At 43.1% G+C, this 24,180-nt stretch overlaps 1 protein-coding gene and 1 long non-coding RNA gene across 3 annotated transcripts in view; one reads left to right on the top strand and one right to left on the bottom strand.

Moving 5' to 3' along the window:
* Positions 1-17,856, bottom strand: part of LOC116668949 — a 32,152-nt gene extending 14,296 nt beyond the window's left edge. Inside the window, exons 1-2 of the long non-coding RNA XR_004326260.1 lie at positions 17,471-17,856; positions 15,497-15,618 (exon numbers count right to left, since the gene is read on the bottom strand). This is a non-coding gene — a long non-coding RNA (uncharacterized LOC116668949). The remainder of the gene's footprint in view (positions 1-15,496; positions 15,619-17,470) is intronic.
* Positions 1-23,063, top strand: part of SLC8A1 (solute carrier family 8 member A1) — a 394,688-nt gene extending 371,625 nt beyond the window's left edge. For both annotated transcript variants that reach the window (XR_004326249.1, XM_032497385.1), the window contains one exon: positions 19,590-23,063. Coding sequence is in view for 1 of the 2 variants with exons in the window: in XM_032497385.1 (XP_032353276.1) it covers positions 19,590-19,966 (377 nt within the window). In the remaining variant the exon portion in view is untranslated. The remainder of the gene's footprint in view (positions 1-19,589) is intronic.
* Positions 23,064-24,180: the final 1,117 nt, after the last annotated feature.

Raw genomic sequence — 24,180 nt, 5'->3', positions numbered from 1 at the left:
TCCAGGGGCCTGCTGGCCGTGCACTGGGTCAGTGCCGCTCCCAGCGCCGAGTCTGCGCAGGGCAGGCAGGCGCACAGAAACGGCCGTGCCAGCCCCCGCCCCCGCTGTGTGCCGGAACTCTGCTCCTTGCTCGTTTGTCTTAGAGGCATGTCCACAAAGGCACCCATGGAGCAGAACAGTCCCCTCTGCCTGTGGCTGTAAACAAATCTCAGTCCTGCCTATGAAGTTGGGGAGCCCCTGAGTACAGATTCAGGTTTCAACCCCACCTCCGCCTGCGGGCTGCGCACCAGAGAAGACGGTGCCTGGGGCCAAGGCCCGCCTCCCTTCTCCAGGGAGCGCGGGTCTGTGGAGACAAAGGCTAGGCCAGGCAGCACTGCGCCCTCCCCTAGTGCACCAGCAGTGGTGCTCGCTTGCTTGCTTGCTTGCTTTTCCTTCTTTCTCTCTTTCATTAGGGACCCAGGCTGTTCTGATCTGTATACCCTCCCAGCCAGGGCGCACAGCACACTCCAGTGCCCTGAGGCTGCCTGTGTACAGTCGGCCCCAGTCCTCCTCCAGGCCCGGGCAGCCAGTCCTGGCCCACCCCCACCCACTCGTGTCTAGGGCTGGGGGTCACAGGGACGCTGTGTGCCTGTTTCACTTAATTCTGTCGTCCAAGGGCTGCTGTGCAGATCCGAGCCTCGGAGGTTCCGTCTCCTTCCCCGCTGACCTCTCTGTTGGAGAGGGGAAGCCCCAGCGTAAGAGCCATATTCCTCCTTTGCTGCTCCCTCCCCGCGGTGCATATCCCGCGCTAATTTCCTTTTTCTTCTTCTTTTATTCTCCTACCAGATTAGTGATGAATTTTGTCTTTTGAAGAAGGCAATGTTCTGTCACAGTTCAGCAGGTGTTCTGAGTGAATGGGTGCGTCCATGGATGTCTCTCTTGGAGTATTTGTGGGAGAGGATGAGCTAAGAGCATCGTTCTACTCCACCATCTGGACCACTCCTCCCCCATACTGTACCCTTCTTGAAGGGCCAGGGGCATGTGTGATGAGAGTGGAACCAAAGACTAGCATGTTGACTGAGGTTTCTCTATTTCTTCCTCAGTTAAAGCACACTATTGAATAAAATTGAACTCACCATAGTCAGAATCTTCTTTTTCAAGGCCATGTCAATTTTTCCCTCTTTATCAAAAAGTGGGTGCATGTTTGCCAAACTTGGTAAGGACAGTGAGTAAATGAAAGTATAAATTATTCATAACCTTACCACCTAGAGATAAGCACTGTTAATATTTTCATGAATATTTATACATATTAACTGTATACACTGAACTTTACATTGTTTTATAGCGTTCTTTTTTCTCATGACAATAGATTATTTTGTCATTTAATATCTTTGATTGAATACCTCTTATAAGCTGTGTAAGGATAAGTGATATATTCACATTAATTGAAATATTGTGTGTTAATAAGCACGATAGAGGGTCACGAGCTGGTTCGGACCTCAGTCTCTAGGCCTCCATGTGGCCTGTGATGAGGACAAACACTGGGCAGGATGCTCCAGGGTTATAATAGCTATTGGCTAAGTGATTTCATGCTTCAGGTCTTTTTACCCAGTAATTCTTTCAACCAATTATTTGTTAAAAATCAGTTATGTACCAGATTATCATACCGAGTGCTGGATATACGTAGGGTGAAAGCAGTCTCTGCCCTAGTGAGCTTGCAGTTTGCTGAGGTGAATAAAGGTGCACCAGGAAGTAGGAAATGACATAGATCAGGACGTGTGCTGTCGTGGCTCAGAAAGGGTCGCTCTTGTTTCCGTTGGGTGTCTGGGAAGTCCCATGGAGAGCTGCACTTTAACTGAGGCCCTGAAGGTTGAGTAGATTTTGACATGTGAGACTGGGTATGAGACAGTGCACAGAATATAAATTTTTGAAGCGAAGAATGTGGAATGAAAGGAACCACTAAGTAGTCTGGTGTGTTTAGAACAGAGAGCTCATGGAAAATAATATTAGGAAAACAAACATTGTGAATTTGTTTCCATCATTTTTTAGTAATCTTACTTCAATTTTTCCTCCAATTTTTAAAAATTGAAGTATAACTGATTTATAATATATTAATTTCACATATACAACAGTCAGTATTTTTTCAGATAATACTGCATTCAAAGTTATTACAAGATAATAGCTGTAACTCCATGTGCTATACAATATATCCTTGTTTCTTACCTATTTTATACATGGTAGTTTGTGTTGCTTAATCCCATATCCCAAATTTGCTCCCCCTTCCCACTCCCCATTGGTAACCACTGATTTGTTTTCTGTATCTGTGAGTCTGTTTCTGCTTTGCATATACACTTATTTGTATTATTTTTTTAGATTCCACATATAAGTGATAGCATACAGTATTTGTCTTTCTGTGTCTGACTTGTTTCACTAAGCGTAATGTTCTCTAGGTCCATCCACATTTCTGCAAATGGCAGAATTTCATTCTTTTATGTGGGTGAATAATATTCCAGTGTGTGTGTATGTGTGTATCCAGTTATCCCGTTGATGAGCACTTTGGTTGCTTCCATGTCTTTGGCTACTGTAAATAGTGCTGCTGTGAACGTTGGACTGTGTGTATCTTTTCAATTTAGCATTTTCTTTTCCTTCAGATATATGCCAGGAGTGGAATTGCTGGATCATCTGGTAGTTCTATTTTTAGCTTTTTAAGGAACCCCCATACTGTTTTCCATTGTGTCTGCACCAATTTACATTCCCACCAACTGTGTAGGAGGGTTCCCTTTTCTCTACACCCTCTCCAGCATTTGTTATTTGTAGACTTGCTGATGATGGCTATTCTGCTAGGTTTGAGGTGATATCTCATTGTGGTTTTACTTGCATTTCTCTAATAATTAGCACTGTTGACCCTCTTTTCATGCGGCTGTTAACCATCTGTATAACTTTGGAAAAATGTCTATTCAGATTGTCTGCCCATTTTTTGATTGGGTTGTTTTTTGAAATTGAATTGTATGAGTTGTGTGTGTATGTTGGATATTAACCCCTTATTGGTCCTAATCGTTTGCAAATAGTTTCTCTAATTCTGTCGGTTGTCTTTTCTTTTTGTTAATAGTTTCCTTTACTGTGCAAAGGCTTTTAAGTTAAGTCTAATTTGTCTATTTTTGCTTTTATTTCTTTTGCTTTGAAAGACATATTTTAAAAATGTTGTTATGACTTCTGTCAAGAAATATTCTGCCTATGTTCTCTTCTGGGAGTTTATGGTTTCAGGTCTGCCATTTTGAGTTTATTTTTGTATGTGGTATTAGAGAATATTCTAATTGCATTGTTTTACATGTAGCTGTACAGTTTTCCCAACTCCACTTATTGAAAACACTGTCTTCTCCCCATTGTATATTCTTGCCTCTTTTTTTGTAGACTAAAGACCATAGTTGCATCACGTTTATTACTGGGCTCTCTGTTCTGTTCCATTGATGTGTGTTTTTGTTTTTGTGCTAGTACCATGCTGTTTGGATTACTCTAACACTGTAGTATAGTCTGAGGTCTGGGAGGGTGGTATCTATCCCTTTGTTCTTTTTCTCAAGATTACTTTGGCAATTTGGAGTCTTTAGGGGGTCCATATGAATTTTAGGATTATTCTACTTTCGTGAAAAATGTCATGGGTATTTTGATAGGGATTGCATTCAATCTGTAGATTGCTTTGGGTAGTATGGCCATTTTAACAATATTCTTCTAATCCAAGGACACGGGATATCTTTTCATTTCTTTGTATCATCTTCAACTTCCTTCATGAGTGTTTTGTAGTTTTCAGAGAATAAGTCTTTCACCTCCTTGGTGAAGTTTATTTCTAGGTATTTTATTCTTGATGGAATTTTAAACAGGATTGTACTTTTTACTTTCTCTGATAGTTCATTATTAGTGTATAGAAAAGCAATAGATTTCTGTATATTAATCTTGAATCCTGTAGCTATGCTGAATTCACTTACAAATTCTAATAGTACTTTGGGTGGAAACTTTAGGGTTTTCTAAATAATCATGTCATCTGCAAATAGTGTCAGTTTTACTTCTTCCTTTGCAATTTGGATGCCTTTCATTCTTGTCTAACTGTTGTCACTAGGTCTTTCGAATACCAAGTTAAATAGAATCGGCTAGAGTAACCATGTTTGTCTTGTTTCTGAATTTAGAGGAAAGGCTTTCAGCTTTTCAGCACTGAGTATGATGTTAACTGTGGCTTTGCCAAAAATAGTCTTTATTATGTTGAGATATAACATCTGTAGCAACTTTGAGAGTTTTTATGATGAATGGATGTTATATTTTGTCAAATGGTTTTTCTGCATCTATTGAGATGATCATCTCATGTCTAGATGTGATTTTTATCCTTCCTTTTGTTAATGTGGTACATCATGTTGGTTGATTTGCGAATGTTGAACCATCTTTGTTTCATTGGAATAAATCCAACTTAATCATGGTGTATGATCCTTTTTACGTATTGTTGGATTTGGTTGGCTAAAAATTTGTTGATGATTTTTGCATCTGTATTCATCAAAGATACTGGCCTGTTAATTTTTTTGTAGGGTCTTTGTCTGGTTGTGGTATCAGGGTAATGGTGGCCTCATAGAACAAATTTGGGAGTGTTCTGTCCTCTTCAATTTTTTGGAATAGTCTGAGAAGGATAAATATTAGGGGTTTTTTTTTATGTACTTTTGGTAGAATTAAGTGAAGCCATCCAGTCCTGGAATTTGTTTTCTGGGAGTCTTCTCCCCCCCCCCCAACAAATTGAGTTTACTACCATTGGTCAGTCTGTTCAGGCTGTTCTTGATTCAGTTGTGACAGGTTGTGTGTGTCTAGATATTAGTCCATTTCTTCTAGGTTGTGCAGTTCGTTGGCGTGTAACTTTTTAATAGTATTCTTGCAATTTTTTGTACCTCAGTGGTGTTGGTTATTTCTCCTCTTTCCTTTCCTGTTTTATTTGGATCCTCTCTCTTCTTGGTGAGCCTGGCTAAAGGTTTATAACCCTTGTTTCTCTTTTCAAAAAAAACCAACTCTTGGTTTCATTGATCTTTTCTATTGTTTTTTCTCATCTCTATTTTATTTATTTCCTCTCTGATCTTTATTTCCTTTCTTCTGCTGATTTTGAACTTTGATTGTTCTTGCTTCTAATGTTGTTTGAGATTTTCCTTGTTCCTTGAGGAAGGCTTGTATTGGTATTAACTTGCCTTTTAGACAGCTTTTGCTGCATCCATCCCATAGATTTTGTAAGGTTGTGTTTCCATTTTCATTCTTCCTGAGGTATTCTCTGATTTCCTCTTTGATTTCTCCATTGACCTTTTGGTTTTCAGTAGCATGTTGAGTCTCCATGTGTTTGCCCTTCCCCTATTTTTCTTTTCTGTAGTTGATTTCTAGTTTCATACCACTGTCAGAAAACTTGCTTGAGATAATTTCTTTCCTCTTTGTTGAGACTTGCTTTGTTGCCTAGCATGTGATCTATTCTGGAAAAAAAATTCATATGCGCTTGAAAACAATGTGTATTCTGCTGTTTTGGGATGTAGTGTACTATGGGTATCTAAGTTCAACTAGACTACTGTGTCATTTAAGACCATTTCTGCCTTACTGATTTTCTGTCTGGATGATCTGTCCCTTGATGTGAGTGAGATGTTAAAATCCCCTACTCCTACTGTATTATCAGTGTCTCCCTTTATGTATGTTAGTGTTTGCTTTACATATTTAGATGCTCCTGTTTCTCGTGCATATATGTTAATGTGTAATATCCTCATCTTGTACTGATCCTTTTATCATTATATAATGCCCTTGTCTTTTGTTATAGCCTTTATTTTAAAGCCTATTTTGTCTGGTATGAGTATTGTTACCCCCGCTCTGTCACTTCCACTTGCATGAAATATCTTTTTTATCTGCTCATTTTGAGTCTGTGTAAGTCTTTATCCCTGAAGTGAATCTCGTATAGGGAGCATACTGAAACATGCTGTTTTTCAGTCCAGTCAACCACCCTATCTATCTATGTCTTTGATTGGAGCACTTAGTCCACTGACTTTTAAATGAATTATTGATAGGTATGTACTTCCTCTCATTTCATTACTTGTTTTCTGGTTGCTTTTGTAATTCTTCTGTTTATTTTTTTCTCCTTTTTGTTTTATTTTTGGTTGATTTTCTTTAGTAGTATGTTTGTGTTCATGACTTTCTGGCTTTTGTTATATCTATTGTAGGTTTTTGATTTATGGTCACCATGGGGTTCATATATGTTGACCTGTAATTATATGTACTTCTTTTAAACTGGTAGTTATTTAAGTTCAAACATATTTTAAGATACCTGCATTTTTATTCCCCTCCTTCACATTTTGTGGTTTTGATGTCATACTTTTACATCTTCATGCTGATTCCTTAACTTTTTATTGTAGTTATAGTTGCTTTTGTAATTTTGACTTTTAATCTACATACTGGTTTATTTAAGTGGTTGATCCTCAGCCCTTACTACATAGAGTGGGATTTTTCCTTTCCTATAGAGTCTTTTCTATTTAGATAAGACCCTTCAACGTTTTTTTTAGGGTAGGTTTAGTATTAATGAACTTTTTTAGCTTTTGCTTATAAGGAAATTTCTTTCTCTCTCCTTCAATTCTAAATGATAACCTAACTGGGTGAAGTATCCTCGGTTGCAGATTTTTCTCTTTCAGCACTTAATCATGCCACTCCCTTCTAGCCTGCAAAGTTTCTGCAGAGAAGTCCAGCTGATAACCTTACGGGGATTCCCTTGTATATGACTCTGTTTTTTCTCTTGCTGCCTTTAGAATTCTTTTTTTATCGTAATTATGATGTGCCTTGGTGAGGGGCTATTTGGGTTCATCTTATTTATGACCCTCTGTGCTTCCTGTACCTGGATATGTATCTTTCTTCAGATTTGGGAGGTTTTTCAGCCATAATTTCCTCAAACACATTTTTTATCCCCTTCCCTCCTCTCCTTCTAGAACCCCTGTAATGTGAACGTTGAAATACTTAATTAAGTTATGCCAGAGATCGCTTCTAAGTGTTCATTATGTTACTCAATTTGTGAGTTCTGACTGGGCCTTATATTTTCTAGTTCCTTATTACAGATATCACTGTGTTCATCCGTTGCTTTCCCTAATTTAGTTAGCATTCTTATTAACAGTTTTGAATTTTTTATCTGATAAACAATTTATTTGTTTCATTATATTTTCTGGGGTTTTCTCAGGTTTTTTCTATTTTGAGTAGTTCCTCTGCCTTTTTCACTTTGCCTAACTTTCTCTGCCTCTATGAATTTAGGTGAAACAGCTCCTTATTGCAGTCTTGAAGGGGTGTTCTTATATGGAAGCGTCCCTATACAGACTGCATGTGCTCAGTGCCTTTGGTTGAGAGCGCTGGCTTGTCACGTGGATGCTAGTCACATCTTTCCTCAGCATGTGCTGGCAGCTAGCACCTTGGTGGGGGGTAGGGCTGGAGAGAGAGGGGCTAGAGCCAGTGCTGGGTATTAGGCAGGACTTCCTCACTGCTCAGTGGCCATCATTGTCTTGTCAGGGGCAGGGTCTGATCCCAAGCTGCTGGAGCAGAAGCTTTGAGGATTGAGCTCGAGTTGACTCTGTTCCCTTTAGTGTCTGTTTTGCCCTCTCCATGCACTGGGACCTTTGCCCCAGAGGGTGTGCTGAAGCATGTGGGGCCTGTGCATAGACAGAGGTCCGATGCCTGAATAGGCATCTGCTACTCTGCTCAGACACAGCCTGGGGTGTGAGCCTCCTTCGTCTCTCTCAGCCATTCCCTGCCACCTTCCTTTGCCACCCGCTACTCTGCTGTAGAAGCACTCTGGTCTGGCAGAGACCTGCGTGGGCCCGCAGTGTGTGTTTGGAGGTTAGCTATGGCAGAGGGGCCACCATCAACAATCTTGGCAGCTTCCGGGGTGCTGCCTGAGTAAGCACCAACAGTGGCCCTGCTGCCCATCTGGGCTCCTTCTGGGGATGGGTCACCTCTGTGTCCTATGGTCTAGTCTTCCCCGGTCCTGGCTGCCCAGGTCCAGTAGTGCACCATGGCATGGAGAGTGTGGGCCCAGAGTGCCTGCTCAGGTCAGAATGGGAAGTGCAGCGAGGCAGTCACTGGCACCCTGGGAGCCACTCGGGCCGACCTCCTCTGCCCTGCCTCAGGATCCAGTCGGCACATGCGCACTCCTCACAGGCAGCATCCGTGCCTCCCCAGCCTTTGTCTGACCTGCAGTCCTCCCACCAGTCAAGGGGACTTGTGTCCTCCACATAGGGCCCCAGGAATGGGACGCCTGGTCTGTGGCTTGACCTGCTCACTTCCAGGTCCATTCTTGTCATCTCCATTTTCCTCTTGAGTCCCCTTCTAGGGGCCCAGGTCCCAGACCAATCACTCTTCTTCCCTTCCTCCCCGATTACGTGTCTTTCTTACAGCCTTGGTTGTACAGGAGCCCCTCTGCCAGTTTCCAGTTGGTTTTCAGTGAGTTCCATGTCCTCTTACTCCATCTGGATCTCCTATCTTTCAAATTTTAAAATCCTGGGTATTCTTAAGGTGCACAAAAATGTGTATACAAAGACATGCCAAATATTTACCCACACTTTTTAATGGACTCATACTAGACATAGTTACATAACCTGTTTTCTCTCTCAGCAGTGCATCATCAATTTTTCTTTGCTAGTTAGTGTACCACTATGTCACGATTCTAACAATTTTACAGTGCTGTTACATGAAGCTGCAATTTATTATTTTACAAAAAAGTAGGGATAATTGGGTGGTTTAGTTGTTCCCGATTTTTCTCTAACATTAAAAACTCTGCCCTGACCATCCCCATCCATAAACTCACACTTGTAAAATTGCTTCCAAACTCCCAGAAGTATAGAATTGCTTATCAAAGATTTTGTGGATTTTTAAGACTTCTAACAGACACATAGGCCTTTTTGCACCATTTCATTCATAGGGGGAAATGTTACATCAGGTCAAGGCAAGAAGAAATCAGAAATGGGAGAATTCTCAGAACTTTCTAGAGCTCTTGTCAAGTTTTACCAGCTGCCTCCAGTGCTGGGTTGAAGTTGTATGCAGTGACCTTTTCTGTTAATTGAGTTGTCTCTGTTTGCCTGCTTTTAATAGTTTTCACATTCTCCTGAGCTGACAGTGCACAAAGCAGCCTCTTCAAAAAGACAATGTCTGTGTGGAATAAAGACCAGGTTGGTGTCTTCAGTGTATTGTCTGGATCCACAGACTTAGAAGATCACAGCAATATAGCCACGTGGCAGGCAGCTTCCTCTGTGACTCATTACGGCTACCTGGAGATGGGCATGACGGTTTGTTTTATTTTTTCCTTCGCAGCTATGTCTAGCTCTGGTGAGACCTGGTAAAGCTTACAGGTGCCCCATCTCTAAAGCAGGACTTGAGAAGGAGGGGAAGAGGATTGGAGAAGATTCAGATAGGAGATGGAGGTTCCCAAAATAGAACAAAGCATAGAAGAAAGAACCAGGCTTCAAATGCGAGGAGGGTTAAAAGAGAAAGAGGGAGATGATTGGGAAGGAGGGAGAAGAGAACTGGGGAGAGACAGTTCTGTGTAGGGCGGCTCTGGACTGTTTTTGAGGGAAGAAGTGAGTTTCAGTTGTATCTATCTAATAACAAGCCAGCTGGCTTGGGGAAATGACAAGTAATTCAGCTGTCTGGTTCAGCCCTAGAGCTGCCCTTCCTTTTCAAAATATTGCTTGACTCAATCTTACCATTTTTTAACCCTCATGGACTTGGTATTATTAAAATGTTCATTGTAAGAGCAATAGAATTATGGCTCAAAATTCAAAGTATCAAAAACTTTTCTTAAAATGTAGATTCATTCAAGCCCATTTGTAGCAGCTTTTTAGGAAGACTGTGTAAATATACTTCTGGGAGAAGCCAGGAACTTAAAATTTCTGACTCTATCAGTCAGTGATATCTGAAAATGATCAGCTGTCTTAACAGTGTGTAGTTACAATCATAGTTGAACGTGAGATTTCTGTACATTTTCTTTGGACCCTTTTTCCATTTTCAAGTTTAAAATATGTCAGTTACCTGATCAACACCCCCATGGACTTTCAGTTAAGAACATGCACTACAGCTACGGGTCACAGCCTTTGGTCTGAATCCTGGCTTCATGTCTTACTGGCTATGTAACTTGGGTCAGTTGTCTTCTAGTCTGGGCTTCAGTTTTCTCATCTGTAAAATGGGGATAATAGTAGTACTTATAGGGCTGTTTTGTGGACTAAAAGAGAATCTATATATATAGTGTCTCACCTACAAAGCCACATAAATGTTAACAGTTGTTGTGCATCTCACTACGACCATTTCTGGACGTCAAGGACAGAACCACATTTTCTCATAGTCCTACATAAGGTCTATTATTAACTCTAAATTGTCAACATTCCCTTTGTTATCACCAGAGCAAAGATTCCTGATATATAAATACTGGGGAGCATGTGTTGTGCACCTACTGGTTTCCAGACACCCTGCTATTAAGCCTTTTTGCATTACTTCTTTTAATCATCTTAGCAGCCATAGAAATGAGGACTTGTGTTTTCCCTCTTTTACAGGTGAGGTATCAGCTGAGAGGGGTTGCTGTGAGGTCACACAGCCAGTGCTTATTTGCAAACAGGACTAAGACCGGGTCTTGCTGAAGCTTTGGCTCCTTACTACCGTAACTAGATATGTTAGGCTGGCCACAGTTATGAGGACTGGCATTTTTCAGTAACAGGAGTGATGCTGTAGTAGCATGGACTCAGGTGGCCGAGTTACACTCACAGTGGCCTCGGCTTACTGAATATCTCCATGCCAAGCAGCACCAGTCATTCAAATGAACCAGCTGGGAACTGCCAGATGCTAGGGTTGTCATCCAGGTGCTGGTTGACCAGAGCCAGGAGACTTCTCAAGTCAAGCAGCCTTATGCCCCTTACTTGATCAGGCACATGGTGGAACAGCCACTAGGGTAGTCTGCATCAGCCTTTTTATCTGGGGAAGTAAACAAGCAGGACTCCCAAGGAACCACACATACATGATGTGATCCATGTTAACCCAGGTCTCAATAGACAGATCCGGACACATTACATCACAGACTACGTTACATTATCTCGGCTCATCCAGGGAGGGTGCCATTGTCCTCACCCAGATGATGAAATGAGGGCTCTGAGTGGTGAGTCACGGATCTCACTTAGTCTGGATGGGGAGCTTGACGAATTGCTTATGCTCAGGCCGCGTGCCAGACCAGTGGAGCGAGTAAGCTGGTATTTTTCACAACTCCCTCTTCCTTCTCCTTCTCCCCTCCCTCTCTGGAATCGAACCTAGGACCTCCAGCATGCTAGCTAACCCTCGCTCTAGCTGCCTTAGTTTCCTCCAGGCTTGGGTTCATCTCCCTCAACTCAGGGAGTGTGCTGGGTCCCCGGGTCCCCACTCTAGCCCTTTAACTGCGATAGGGCTGATACCCCACACTAGTATCGCTTTCACATAGACAGAAACCCAAATCAATACATCGTGAGAAGCAGAATGAGGGTTTCTTAAGAAGCTGGGGGAATCAATTATTACTGTGATGCAGAAAACTTGATTCTATTGTCGTTTTGCTTTATTTGCCTTCATCCCCGGGTACTTCATGTTGAAGACTCATTCAGCGCTCCTGTCTGTTCAGTAATCTTGCGTGAGTTCACACCTTAGATATTTCCCTAACTGTCTGGATTTGGACATACTATACTATGTAGGACTAAGTATTGTTTTGTGTATTTTCCAAACAGAAATTTCGGACATTTTCTGTAACAATTCATTTTAGGAAGAGCAAGAAATCCAGAATAATTACATCTACTTTAGGAAGTTACTAACCAAATGAGATGCAGCATATAAAGCTGCCTAGTCAGCACAAAGTAGCTTCTCCAAAATGAAGTAATTAAATTTATGATTACCATTTCTGCCCAGTCTTTTGGGAAACTTGATTCTCTCATCCTATGTATTAGGTAGCCTCCAAATTTCTTACCTGTGCTTTGCTTTGATGTACGTTCAAATAATTGATACAGATATTAGGGAAAAACAGACAAGGTAGAGAACTTGATGCAGCAAACACTTCATTCTACACTGAAATCATTTCATTAATAAATCACTGGCACATAAATGTGCGGCCAGCTATGGATCGGCAAAGTGTGGCAACTGTTTCCCTCCATAACGCCTGCAAGGTATTAAGAGACATTCTGTCCAATACTCTGCTTAAATCCACACAAGGGTGCATGCACAAATACATACAACAAACATGTGAGTACCCATATCTAGTTTACGGTAAAATATCAAACCATTCTAGCAAGTCTTGTCATTCAGTGAACCATGTCAACTCCCGGTAATGGCCAACTTTGGCACTGATTACTTACAATTTGTTTAGCTAGCTCTTCAACATACTTCTTCATTTCAGTCATCTACTATTTTTATCTGTTTGAAAATTTACAGGATGTTCTCTCATCTGATTTCTGTTACGATGCCTTGACTTCATCTGTGACCACATCGTCAGTGTCTGCTCTCTAACAGGACTGCAATTCATAGAGGCCTAAAGATTTAAGTTAACTCAAGGGAGCTTATCACTCTCCTTCATTCTCTCCCCACAACTTCAGTTACCTTGTATCTACCTTTGTTGTTATTTTACTCCTCTTTCAACTTGTTGAAGGTTGTGTTGCCAATCTCAGGGCATGGAGATTTCTTACAGTTCTGCACTACTTCAGGGTTACTTGTTCACACCGCTCCTACAGCACTCATAGTGCCATTTATAATGTTGTGCGTTAGCTTTACTCGTCTTATATTTGCATATGTCGTCCCTATTGTACTGTGAGCACAAACTATAAGTAAGTGAAAATTATTAAGGACAGTGTGTAGTGAGAAGAGTGCTACTTCATGAGCCAGATAATTGAACTCTGGTCCCTTGTTTCCTGATCTATAAAATGTTGAAGCTGGACTTCATGTATTGTAATAACTCTTCAAACTCGGAATGCTTTGACTACTGTAATAGCCTATAAGCTCCCTAAAACAGGAGACATGTCTGTTCTGTTCATTCTTATCTTCCTGGGCACTTACTATAGGAAATATCATATCTTCATTCAGACAACATAATTTCATTGTATATAAGCTACTCATCAAGGTACTTGGGCTAATAATATAATTTTTAAAACATCCCTCCCCTCATGGGTTTTCTAGTAAGAAGAGAAAGATAAACTGAATAATATAAGCTTATCACTGATGAACATAACTTGAATAGTGATCAGAAGTGCCGAAGTGTTGAGTTTGCGATTTTCAATACATCACACCTAGGGGATGGCTATTATCAAAAGACAAACAATAACAAACTTGTTGGCAAGGATGTGGAGAAAAGGGAATTCTTGCTCACTGTTGGTAGGACTGTACATTGGTGCAGCCTCTATGGAAAAAAGTATCAATGTTTCCACAAAACTTTAAAAACTAAACCTCCATAAGATCTAGCGGTCCCACTTTTGGTTATATACCCAAAGCAAATGAAATCAGGATTTGAAAGAGACCTCTGCACTCAGCATTATTAACAATAGCCAAGGTCTACAACCAACCCAAGTGTCTGAATATTATTGAATATATACATGAAATATTCTATATAGAGAGAATAATGAAGAAAATCCTGTCATTTGCAACAACATGAGTGAATGTGGAGGACATTATGTTGATAAAACAAGCCAGACTGGGAAAGATAAATATTGTATGATCTCACTTATATATGGAATCTTAAAAAAAAAAAAATTGAATCTTTAAAAGCAAAGAGTAGAAAGGTGGTTACCAGAAACTGGTAGTGTGGGGGATATGGGGAAATGCTGGTCAAATGGTACAGAGTTGTATGTAGGATGAGTAAGTCCACGGCTCTCCTGTGCCAGCATGATGACTGTAGTTAATAATACTGTATTGAATATTGGAAATAGTCTAAGAGAATAGGTTCAAGATGCACTCATCATAGAAAAAATGTTAACTATGTAAGGTGACATGTTAATTAGTGTAACTAGTAATCATTTCACTATTTTCATGTGTATCAAATCATGTTATGTCTTAAATAATACTATTTTTTAAGTGTAAATTATAAAAAGTGAAATATGGCATTGTGTACTTACATACTACTGCCTGTACACCCATCTCCTTTATAATTGAGAGCCAGTTGATGTGGGGTCTGCTTCACAAAGGTAATTTTTTGCAATTGCAGATCTGGGACACTTTTTACGGGCAGAAATTTTAAGTATTTTTCCCCTTTCCACTTTCTACAATTTTTCTTGTAACTGGTCATTAATCAGACATCAGTAATTCTCTGATCTCTTAAACTTCACTCGGATGCCAAACAAGGGTTCTTTGCAGATGAACCAGTCAAGCGAGTGTGTGGTTTTCGTATTTACTGGGGTAAATAAATATCACAACCCAAGACAGAAGCTGTTTGAGGTCCGTAAGGACAGAAGGATTAGTACGTAAATAAACAGTACTTCCATCTGAATTCTCAAAGAGCAAAAGAGAGGCGAGAACAGAGACCAGTACATACATTGTTTAAGCACAGATGCCTGCCTTTCAGCCACTAGTCAATTTAGGGCCTTAAACCAGAAGATATCTAATATCCTTTTATGACTTAGATTTTTATTTTGAAAATTCCCTATAACCTATGAGTTTAAGAATAATGGAATGTTCTACATTCTTCATTACGTAGGATCATTAATACATCTTTAAAAGGTGTTCTAACTCCCCAGAAGCTTAGAACCATTCCATTATGGCTTCCTTTGGGATCTGGCTCGGCTGTACCATGAAAGTGATGACTAACAGGCGCACCCTTTAGTGCTCAGTACTAATCCGTCGTGCCAGGCCCTATTCTGTGTGCTGTTTGTGCTAACTCGTTTCTTTCAAGACTGTATAAAGTAGGTTAGCTTCTTACCCAGCAGGTGAGAGAGCCAGAATTCCAGTAATTCAAGTAAGTTTCCCTCCTTCTTGGCCTTTCATAGTAGCCGTACTGGAACAGGGTTAAAAAGCGGGAGAGGGACACTAAGAGCCTAGCATAACGGTAGAGGGGGAGGCCCATCTGTCCGAGGGCAGCCCTGCCTCTGAGAGCAGTCAGCTGCTCCTCCCTTCTCCCCAGTTACCTACTTCCCTGAAACGCAAACATCTCCTCCTCCCAGCAAAGGCCCCCAGACTGTGAAGCAGTTTGGAGCCTGGTGCAGCAGCCCTCACGCCCATGCCTTAGAGCTGAGGTGCTTGAACCTCGGTGCGGAAAAATAACCACCTCAGGCACTTATTAAATGCAGTATTCCTGTGTCTTTTTCTCAGTCTGATTAAGTAGAGGGTGGAGCACTAAATCTTACTGTTTTTAAACGGGGCTCTCCCAGTATGTATGGTGCCGGTGATGTGCAGACTTGACGTTCCACACAGCACCTGAAACACAGCCGCCTCTGCCTCTGTCGGTCCCAAGACTTCGGGCACATGACTGGTCTCGTGATTGGAAGTAAATAATCCTGCCCACGTTTCTTACCTATTTTTAAGAGGTGAATGACTCTGTGCTGTGTGGTTTAACCTCATTAATATTGCCAGTTTCATCAATGGCTGTATCTTCAGGTCTTGAAATTGGCATCAACACTTCACTTGTCATTTATCCTTTAAAATGAGAAGATGTTATCATTAGTTAACTTTAAGGGAATGGGTGGTCATGTACAACTCCTACAAAGAAAAGGCCACCAAAATCATATAAATGAATGTAGTATTTTGATGTATTCTGTGCAGCACCCCAACATAAAGCTAGGAAACCAGAACCTGAAAGATCGAAGTGTCTACCCAAGAACATACAGAGAGAAGAGCCAAGAGTGGAGGCTTCTCCCACCACTGCACCTGGGAGCCCCCACCCCCGGGTCTGACTCCCACATGGTCGGTGATCACAGGTGCTGGGAGGCAGCATGCACCCCTCCAAAAGCAGGCTGGACCCCAGTGAACGTGCCCCATGTTCCTGAGCACAGACCACTTGGGAGTTGACCAGGGGAACCCTGCTTGTGCCAGGGGTCAAGACTACAATAGATCATCTGCGGTGGGACTCTTAGGAATACATAAACCCTGGGTGTGACCAGCAGCACTCAAAGAATTATCCTTTTTACAGAAGAGATGTTTGTGGCTTGGTCTCTAAGTAGCTATAAAGCTTGAGAAATTCAGGTGAAAAATCATTTCTGGAGGAAAGGGGAGGGTATTTGCCTATTACTGGGTATTGACCAAATGACTTGCAGAAGACAGAAGCAGAGAACACTTAGGTCCCTGATGGTGTGCTGTGTGGTTTCCTCCCAGCCCCACTGCCTCTCAAACCTCTTCCCGAGGAGTGATCTACAGGCGTGGGGCCCGAGGAAGCAAGACCGAAGCCTGGGACTATGCAACTCATTTAAAGTTTTTTAGAATTCAAGATGGGAGGTAGAAGCAAAAATTCCTATTAGAATCCTGGCCTGAAGTATAAATGTGGTTGATAACAGATATACACACATAGATAAATTATTATCAATGTAGGTTGTGTCAATCACGTTGGAAATCAGAGTCAGAAATGTTTGTATTTAATGGGTCAAGTTCTGTTTATCTTTCCACCATGGCAGTAGTGCCTGCTTGGATCTCACTTTGGGGAATGGCTGTTGCCTTGTTCGGCCGTCAGCAGGTATGGGCTTGGCAGAGCCTGACCTCCGATCTGTGAGCTGCTGCTCTGTGCACCAGGCAGCACTGACAGAAGATACTTTGGAAAAGAGTTGTCTCTGGGGTTAAGGTTAATGGTTTGGATTTGCATGTGTTTCTACTATTTTTTTTCACATAGCTTTTCAGTGGAAAGCAGACAGAGGTCTGGTGTGTAACCCAGGAATCTAAAACCCACCCAACTCATGGGCCCAAACATGTTTCACTGATGTGATAAGCTAATCACTTTGGCTACTAATTTTCAGAGAATCCAAAGAAAGGTATCTGTAAACAGGAACGTATTATTACAAGAATTCTCATGGGATATTCACATTAATAGGCTTGAGGGAGAAGAAAGCCCTGCAGACTCAGGCGTGCCTTTCATTCCAGGTCCCTGGGCCCAGAAAGCTTTGATTTTGTGCCTCACTCCCTTCTGATACCGCAGCAGAAAGTCCAGGATTTCGGGATGGCAATGGGGCACCCAGGAAGTCTAGTGTGCCATGTACCACGTGCGGGGTAGGCAGGGCCAGGCAGTGGGACGTGCCAGGTCACCCACCCCCGGCCCCTCCCAGCAGCCCTGACAGCTCAGAATGGCATCTCAGCTGTTCCTCCCGGGCATCTGAGCCGTAATCGGCTTTCTCCTGCCTTGGACTCTGTTTCTTTACTTTCCTTGCTCAGCTGTCCTTGAAAATTAACAGCAATATGACTTCATTTTTTTTCCTTTTTGAGGCTGCTGCTGTGGCAGCTCCTAATAACTCGATAATAAAGTGCAAGAGACCATTAAGATTGGTCTTGCTTGGCTTTTACTCACCAGCCTCCGTGATAGGCGTGGTCAGGGACAGTGCGTGATGGTGAGTGCCAGAAGCCACAGGGCCCCAGCAGGACAGGTTAGCAGGCCGCCTGCACCTTCCCCAGGCGGGGCCCTCCCTGACCCGAAGGAGCGTTCTGCGGAAACCTGCGTCGGAGCTTCTGAGTGGAAGCTTCAGGCGACCTGAAATGGACTGAAGAAGGGAGAACTTTAGCCTTCCTGGGAGGGGCAGGGTGGTGTCACCCAAGAACCAGCTCTGAGAAGAAACAGACTTGGTGTAAAAATCATTGTTCTGTTGATGCATTTCCCTGTCCAGGAGACATAGGATCACAACATCACGGTTTCCCAAGTCGTAAAAGGTGATAACCTCCACTCTGGCAGGCTGAGAGGGTTGAAAGAAAGTGCCCGTGTGACACTGGGAGCACAGAGTATGCGGTGTTTGCCTCTTTATAAAACAGTAACTGAAACCCACTTTCCATCACAGACAGAGGTCAGAATCAGTGAGGACTCTCTAAGTTATTATTAACCAGTTCCCTTTCAGTAAGAGTGTGATACCGCAGATCCAGGAGTCTCCGAGTAGCCTCAGCCTTCTCACCCACTGTAACACACGGAAATCTGCAGGCTGATAGAAACATACATGTTTTATGTATCATCCCCATCGGAGGTGGGAACGGAGGGGAGAAAATAGAATCCAGATATCATATAACTACCTGCAGGGTTAGAGCTTGCCAGGGACCTCAGAGGACCAGAGCACATGACATGGTGCCTTACAGTAATATCATACCTGCCATTGCTGGCTTTGTAAATACAAGTACAATTTGACAGTTACTAACATCTGCTCTAAACCTAGCATGCAATGTATTTGCAAAGGGAGTGGAAAGGACTTTGATATTAGTCACCAGGCAATCGTATAGAAAAGAAGCTGAGTATCTTCTGGGTTCTGTTTACATTCTTAATAAAGGGGCTATTTCAGATCCAGCCTCAACTTTTAGTAAGCAGACCTAGGCAGCTCCATTCACTAGTGTCTTCCCCAAACAACCAAGAGAGCTACCCTTGGAACCAAGAAACATAAGCATTTTGTATGTAATAGTGCGACTTAGCACTCTGAAGTGGGCGTCACTGTCCTCACTTCACAGATTAGGAAACTGAGGCTCAGAGAAATTAAATAATCTGCCTGGGGTCACACAGTCAGTTGTGAAGACAGGATTTGAAACCCTCTGGCTCAAATGAGCTCTAAACCCCCGTGCTCTACTCATCAAAAAATAAGTCAAGCTCGTCTTGCTCTCCATAGAGAAAGGACATGGATGGCTTTTATAGCTTCAGAAAAGAGATGCGGTCAGGATTGTCGGTGAGCAAAGAGCTGTGAGGACGGCCATTAGGCTGCCAGGCAGAGGTAAGGGTGATATGTCACGAAGAACAAGCATTGGCCCGAAGGCGGGAGGCTGGAGCTCAAACCTGAACACGGCTTCTTCCTTGTTGGGTTACGTTGCACCCATTACTCATCCTCTCTGAGCTCAGCTTCCTCCCCTCATAGAATTGTTGTCACCATCAGCACAGTGACCTAGGTGAATCTGCTCTCCTAGTTCTAAGGCTCTAGGTGAAGGTCAGTCCCACCATTGACTTCCTCTGGAATCTTTGGAAGTAGTTCCTGACCCCTAAGCCTTCTCATCTATAAACCAGAGCTGAGGAGACAGTGTCCTTCAGTGACTCCCTCCAGAAGCTGTTCTCCAACTGCTGTGGCCTGGAATCTTTGGGTGTGCTGTTAAAACATGGTCCTGAGCTCTGCAGGTTATGCCCCAGCACCACTGGATGGAGCCTGGTAATATTCAGGGGTAACGCTCGGGGAAAGGCCACACCCTCAGGATCACAAAGAGCAGCGATTTCTGCGGGTAAAGATTTTGACCAAGGCCACCTGTAGCTCTGCCGGCACCAGGCCTCAAGCCCTGATACCTAGATCCTGTTCTGACTGCACGGCTGGGCTCAAGAGGACATCACAACTCTCACCTGGGCACGGGGTTTCCATCGAGGGTTGGATCCTAGAGTACACTGCTGAGGCTTCCAGCACCCCTCAGACGTTTATTAAATGGTTAAACATCGTTCCCTTTTTCTTGTTCCTCTGCAGACACGTTTGCAAGCAAAGTGGCAGCCACCCAGGACCAGTACGCCGACGCATCCATAGGTAACGTCACTGGCAGCAACGCGGTGAACGTCTTCCTGGGCATCGGCGTGGCCTGGTCCATCGCGGCCATCTACCACGCCGCCAACGGGGAACAGTTCAAGGTGTCCCCTGGCACGCTCGCTTTCTCTGTCACTCTCTTCACCATTTTTGCTTTCATCAACGTGGGGGTGCTGCTGTACCGGCGGAGGCCAGAGATCGGAGGTGAGCTGGGTGGGCCCCGGACTGCCAAGCTCCTCACGTCCTGCCTCTTTGTGCTCCTGTGGCTCTTGTACATTTTCTTCTCCTCCCTGGAGGCCTACTGCCACATAAAAGGCTTCTAAAGGAACAATCAGATATAGTAAATTTATATATATATATATATACAAATATATACATAAAAAATTATGTATAACGAACAGAGGAAACTGACATTTGTCATGTTCACTTACCTGCTGATGGAATCCAGCTTCAAGAGCATACTCTGTACCAGGGCCGAAGGGAGCCACCATCACCTCCCCTTCCCGGGGCATCGTCACGTTGAACAAGGCTTGGAGGCAGGGCCATCTTTGCAGCTCAGCCTAGGAGGGCTGTGTTCTCCCCAGGTTCATAAATTGTGCAGTCTTTGATTTGTTTTCTGTTTTTGCTTCTTTTCGATGGGGGAGGGGGAGGTGGTTGAAGTCAGGGTTTGTTGTTTTTTCTTTGTGGGGAGGTGCGGGGGGGGGAGGATCAGGCTTGGTTGCTTCTCTTGTGGGAGTGAAGACTGTATCTAAATGCAAACGGGAAAATGGAAATCATTACGATGACTCTCCTTTTCTCCTGAACACTTTAAAAACCATTTGGTATTGAGAAAGGAAGTGGGTGTGGAAGCAGCAGCATGCCCAGGCCTTCACCCTGTTACTAAATTTCATGCTGGCCTCTGGAGCAGGAGCAGAGGTTGACGCTGCCTCCAAGAAGAAACTTGGGAGCTCGAATGGAGCCAAGAAAAGTAGTGGCTCTTGATCCCGTCTGACATTTCAAGGCAGGACGCCTGGCACTCCTGTCAACAGGTACAGGAGTGACGTGCCTGGACTCCCAGGAGCGCGCACAATCCTTTCTTCCTTAGCTCTTTAGCTCTAGACCAGTGATTAGCAAAGCCCCCATTCTGGTGTTCCAGCCCTGCCAACCACCCCCAGGTCCCCGCCACCCCAGCCCCCTCCCACCCGCCCTTCATTACAAACCGGAAGAATAACTCCATCGAAAAGCACGCCATCCCCGCCCCCCGTTTGCGTCAGTGTGTGTCCCCGTCCCGTGCTGCTGTCGCCTGGGGTCGTCTGTCGGTTTTCTTTTCAAAGCGTCCATGGCTTGCACAGTCCTGTCCAGTCACGACCGCACACTCGCTCCTCCTCCCCGGGCCTGTGCGGGAATGTTGTCGCGGTACCTGTTCACAGCGCATGGATGAAAACCCGATACAGCCAAACAAAGCGCGCCTGTATATAGTAGAGCCTAGCGTACCCTCGCCTCCCACTCGGCAACGCGGACTGGACGCTGAGGACATGAGTGAGTTTCCTTTTCACCTGAGTTGTAACTTTTGTTGAGTTTGAGGCGGGATCAGAGGAGAAACATGGCTTCTTGTTCGTGGGTGTGCACGTTCATTTCTAAGCAGCAGGAACTGTTACCTGGAAAGTTAGCTGTTGAGAGGACAGCAGGCAGACTGCAGAGTCTTCACGGAGAAGCCGCCGCGCGGTGCGCGGCAGCGGCCTCTGCGGCCCAGCTGTTGGTGCGGGAAGGCCGAGGAGGAGGGCCCTGTGGAGCAGGGGATGCATTAGATGTGCCCGGGCCCTGGACGCTTCCGTTCCCACAACGCCCCTGCCCCTAAGTATTTATTATTATTTCACATCTGCTCTGTCTGGCACAGATGATAGATCGTGCTGGTTTGTTTCGTTTTTCGGGGGTTTTTGTTTTGTTTTGTTTTTAATGTATTTGGAGCCCTGTTTCTTTCACCAGCCAGACCCCTCTGCTTGTATCTGCAGTTCCTGAGGAGGAAAGAAGCCACAGGGCCTGTAAAAGTGTGTCTTCACTTACGACTAAGGAGGAAGCAACAAAATGAGATTAGTGCCTCCCCGGAGGATTGCCCTGCAAGGTTTTTTAACCCTGGAAAAGGAGTGGCTCTATTTCAAAATATCAGAGAGCATGTGGATAAACCCAACATTCCAAAGCAGTGAGTCCACAGATGAGGATAAATGCAAGGACTTGGGCCCCCTCCCGGACTTTTCTCTATCTGTAAAGAACCCCAGGATGGAGACACCCCTAAGTGCTCTGTATCGACTCAGAGATACTTAGCTCTCACCAGCCTTCTCTTCCGCTGAGTAGTCACCATCGTCCACCATGTAATAAACACTGGAAGATGGAATGAGTAATTAGATGTTAGCGACCCACTCAGTATGCCAGGGTCTGTGCTACCTCCTGGGGACTGAGTCCTGGACAAGACGTCCAGATCCCTGCCCTCAGGGGGTTCACAGTTAATGTGACTGCCATTTTCGTGAGTAAAAGCTAACATAGCCACATGGAAACAGTCTGATCTTGCTAAGGAAAACACCATTAGGAAACTCTCTTGTATAAATGTTTAAAATTTCTTTAACAGATAAAGTATAAGGCATAGGTTAGGAAAAAGTTTCCTGTGTCTCCTTAGCCAACCTTGCAGATCCTGTACATCTTCCCATTTTATACCAGATAGGGCAATCATGTTGGTGATCCAAACCACCGAGAAGGCCCGGTCAAGTCCAAGTTCTCTCTTTGTCGGACAGCAGTACTTTTCCATGCCCCTTCAACACCTCTACCATGTCTCATGTCTCCTGGACACTCCCCCTGACCTGTCACGGCCCAACACACTGGTGGCCTGACTCCTTTAGGGACACACTCTAACCCATTTATTTTTTTTGAAGATTTATTGAATGGAAAGCTAGCCTAGAAACACCAAGTAGTCAAGGGATGCAAGTTGTTTAAATATTAGAAAGCCTTTGCACTCATGTCTAGCCATATTTGGAATGTTACTAATCCCGTAGCAAATTTTCACAGAGGACTTTAAGAAATCTTAGCCGTTGGTCAATTTCAATTTCAAAGCTTTTGGGTTTGTTTGCTTTTTCAATTTTCATGTTATAGGGAAAATATGATTCTGGTTGTTCAGGGCTGTATTAGTAATTATAGTTGTGTAAAATTATTTCATTCTGTTTGATTTTATTTTGTGTGTATTGTGCACAGCTTTAGGGGGGGAAGTGCACGAATTGAGCTGTTCCTTATAAATGGTACACACTATTGACACAGACAAATAAAGTTTCTAATTGTTTCTGATTTAATCACCAGTGATACAGCATATTCTGTACGGAATGTTTTCTCTATCCTCATTGTCATCTACTTCATCTTTTGTTTTCATGTTTGGAAGAAATAAAGACCAAAAAGGTATTATTGTGCAATTGGTATCCTCATGCAAACGAAAGAAAACAGATTCCCAGTTTCAACTTGCCAATGTCAACCTTTTGGTCATGCAATGTTTCCTTTTAATGTCCCAAGAGATCACAGTGTCAGAATGTTGCCTGACACTGTTGAGATAAATGTTGGCTGCTTCTCACATTTCACTGATTTTTTTTTTCCATCTTTTGGTACCACTTTATCTGCATTCTTTCTGCATCCAAGAACATGAACCCATACACAGTTCCACATCAAACCAGCGTTTAACGTGTGGAGTATTTATATCAAATCAGTCCTAATAAAATTGACCATCAGAAGTGTGTAACTAGGTGCTTCCCAAGGAATCTTTGCTGCATTAATACTTTCTGACTAATTATGTAAGTTATTAACTTCATGTATCACATAATCGAAACAGTACAGGAAGAGGTGACACCAGAAATGAAGTAAGCACTTGTGGAAAAAGTGACTTCCAGTTTGTGTACTTACTTCCAAATCTGTGTTAATATTAGTAGATTTCGTTCTTACTGAAATAGAATTTGGACCTGTAGATGAGACTTCATTCATCTGATTGTTTTTAAAATTTTCTTTATAATTCCTCATTATATCCATATATGGTCATTCATGGAACAATTTCATAGGCAAAGGTTATTTTCTTGGAGCAACAATGTGTCTCCTCAGACCCAATCTTTCATTTAACACAAAATAAGCAGCCAACATTTACTTCTTTAGCAGCAAAAGGAGTAATTCAGTGACCAGGGTGGCCTTGACTACTTAGCGACTCTTTGGCAAAATGCTGTGGCCTAAGGATTCTAACCTCTTATAAGCTAGTTTTTATTCTTTCAAAGATTCTGATTCGAGCCTTAACCAGTGAAGATTTTATAGAGCTTTGATCTTTGGGTTCACAGCATAAAATAAATACACTAAGTTTTTTCCCTTATTTTACATATATATATTATATTTTTTTTCTTTTTTTTTTTTTTAAAGCATGCTGTCTTAACTTTGCGTATCCTGATAGGTGGCGCTCATCCACAATGAGACTTTCTAAAGCAGTACCTTCCCCTTGACTCCAGGGGTCTCACTATTAATAAAAGCTCACCTTCCACGTGGCCTT

The sequence above is a fragment of the Camelus ferus genome, chromosome 15, assembly GCF_009834535.1.
Source record: "Camelus ferus isolate YT-003-E chromosome 15, BCGSAC_Cfer_1.0, whole genome shotgun sequence".
Lineage (NCBI taxonomy): Eukaryota > Metazoa > Chordata > Mammalia > Artiodactyla > Camelidae > Camelus > Camelus ferus.
The sequence above is the reverse complement of the archived record's forward strand: the minus strand, read 5'-3'. Positions and strand labels throughout refer to the sequence as shown.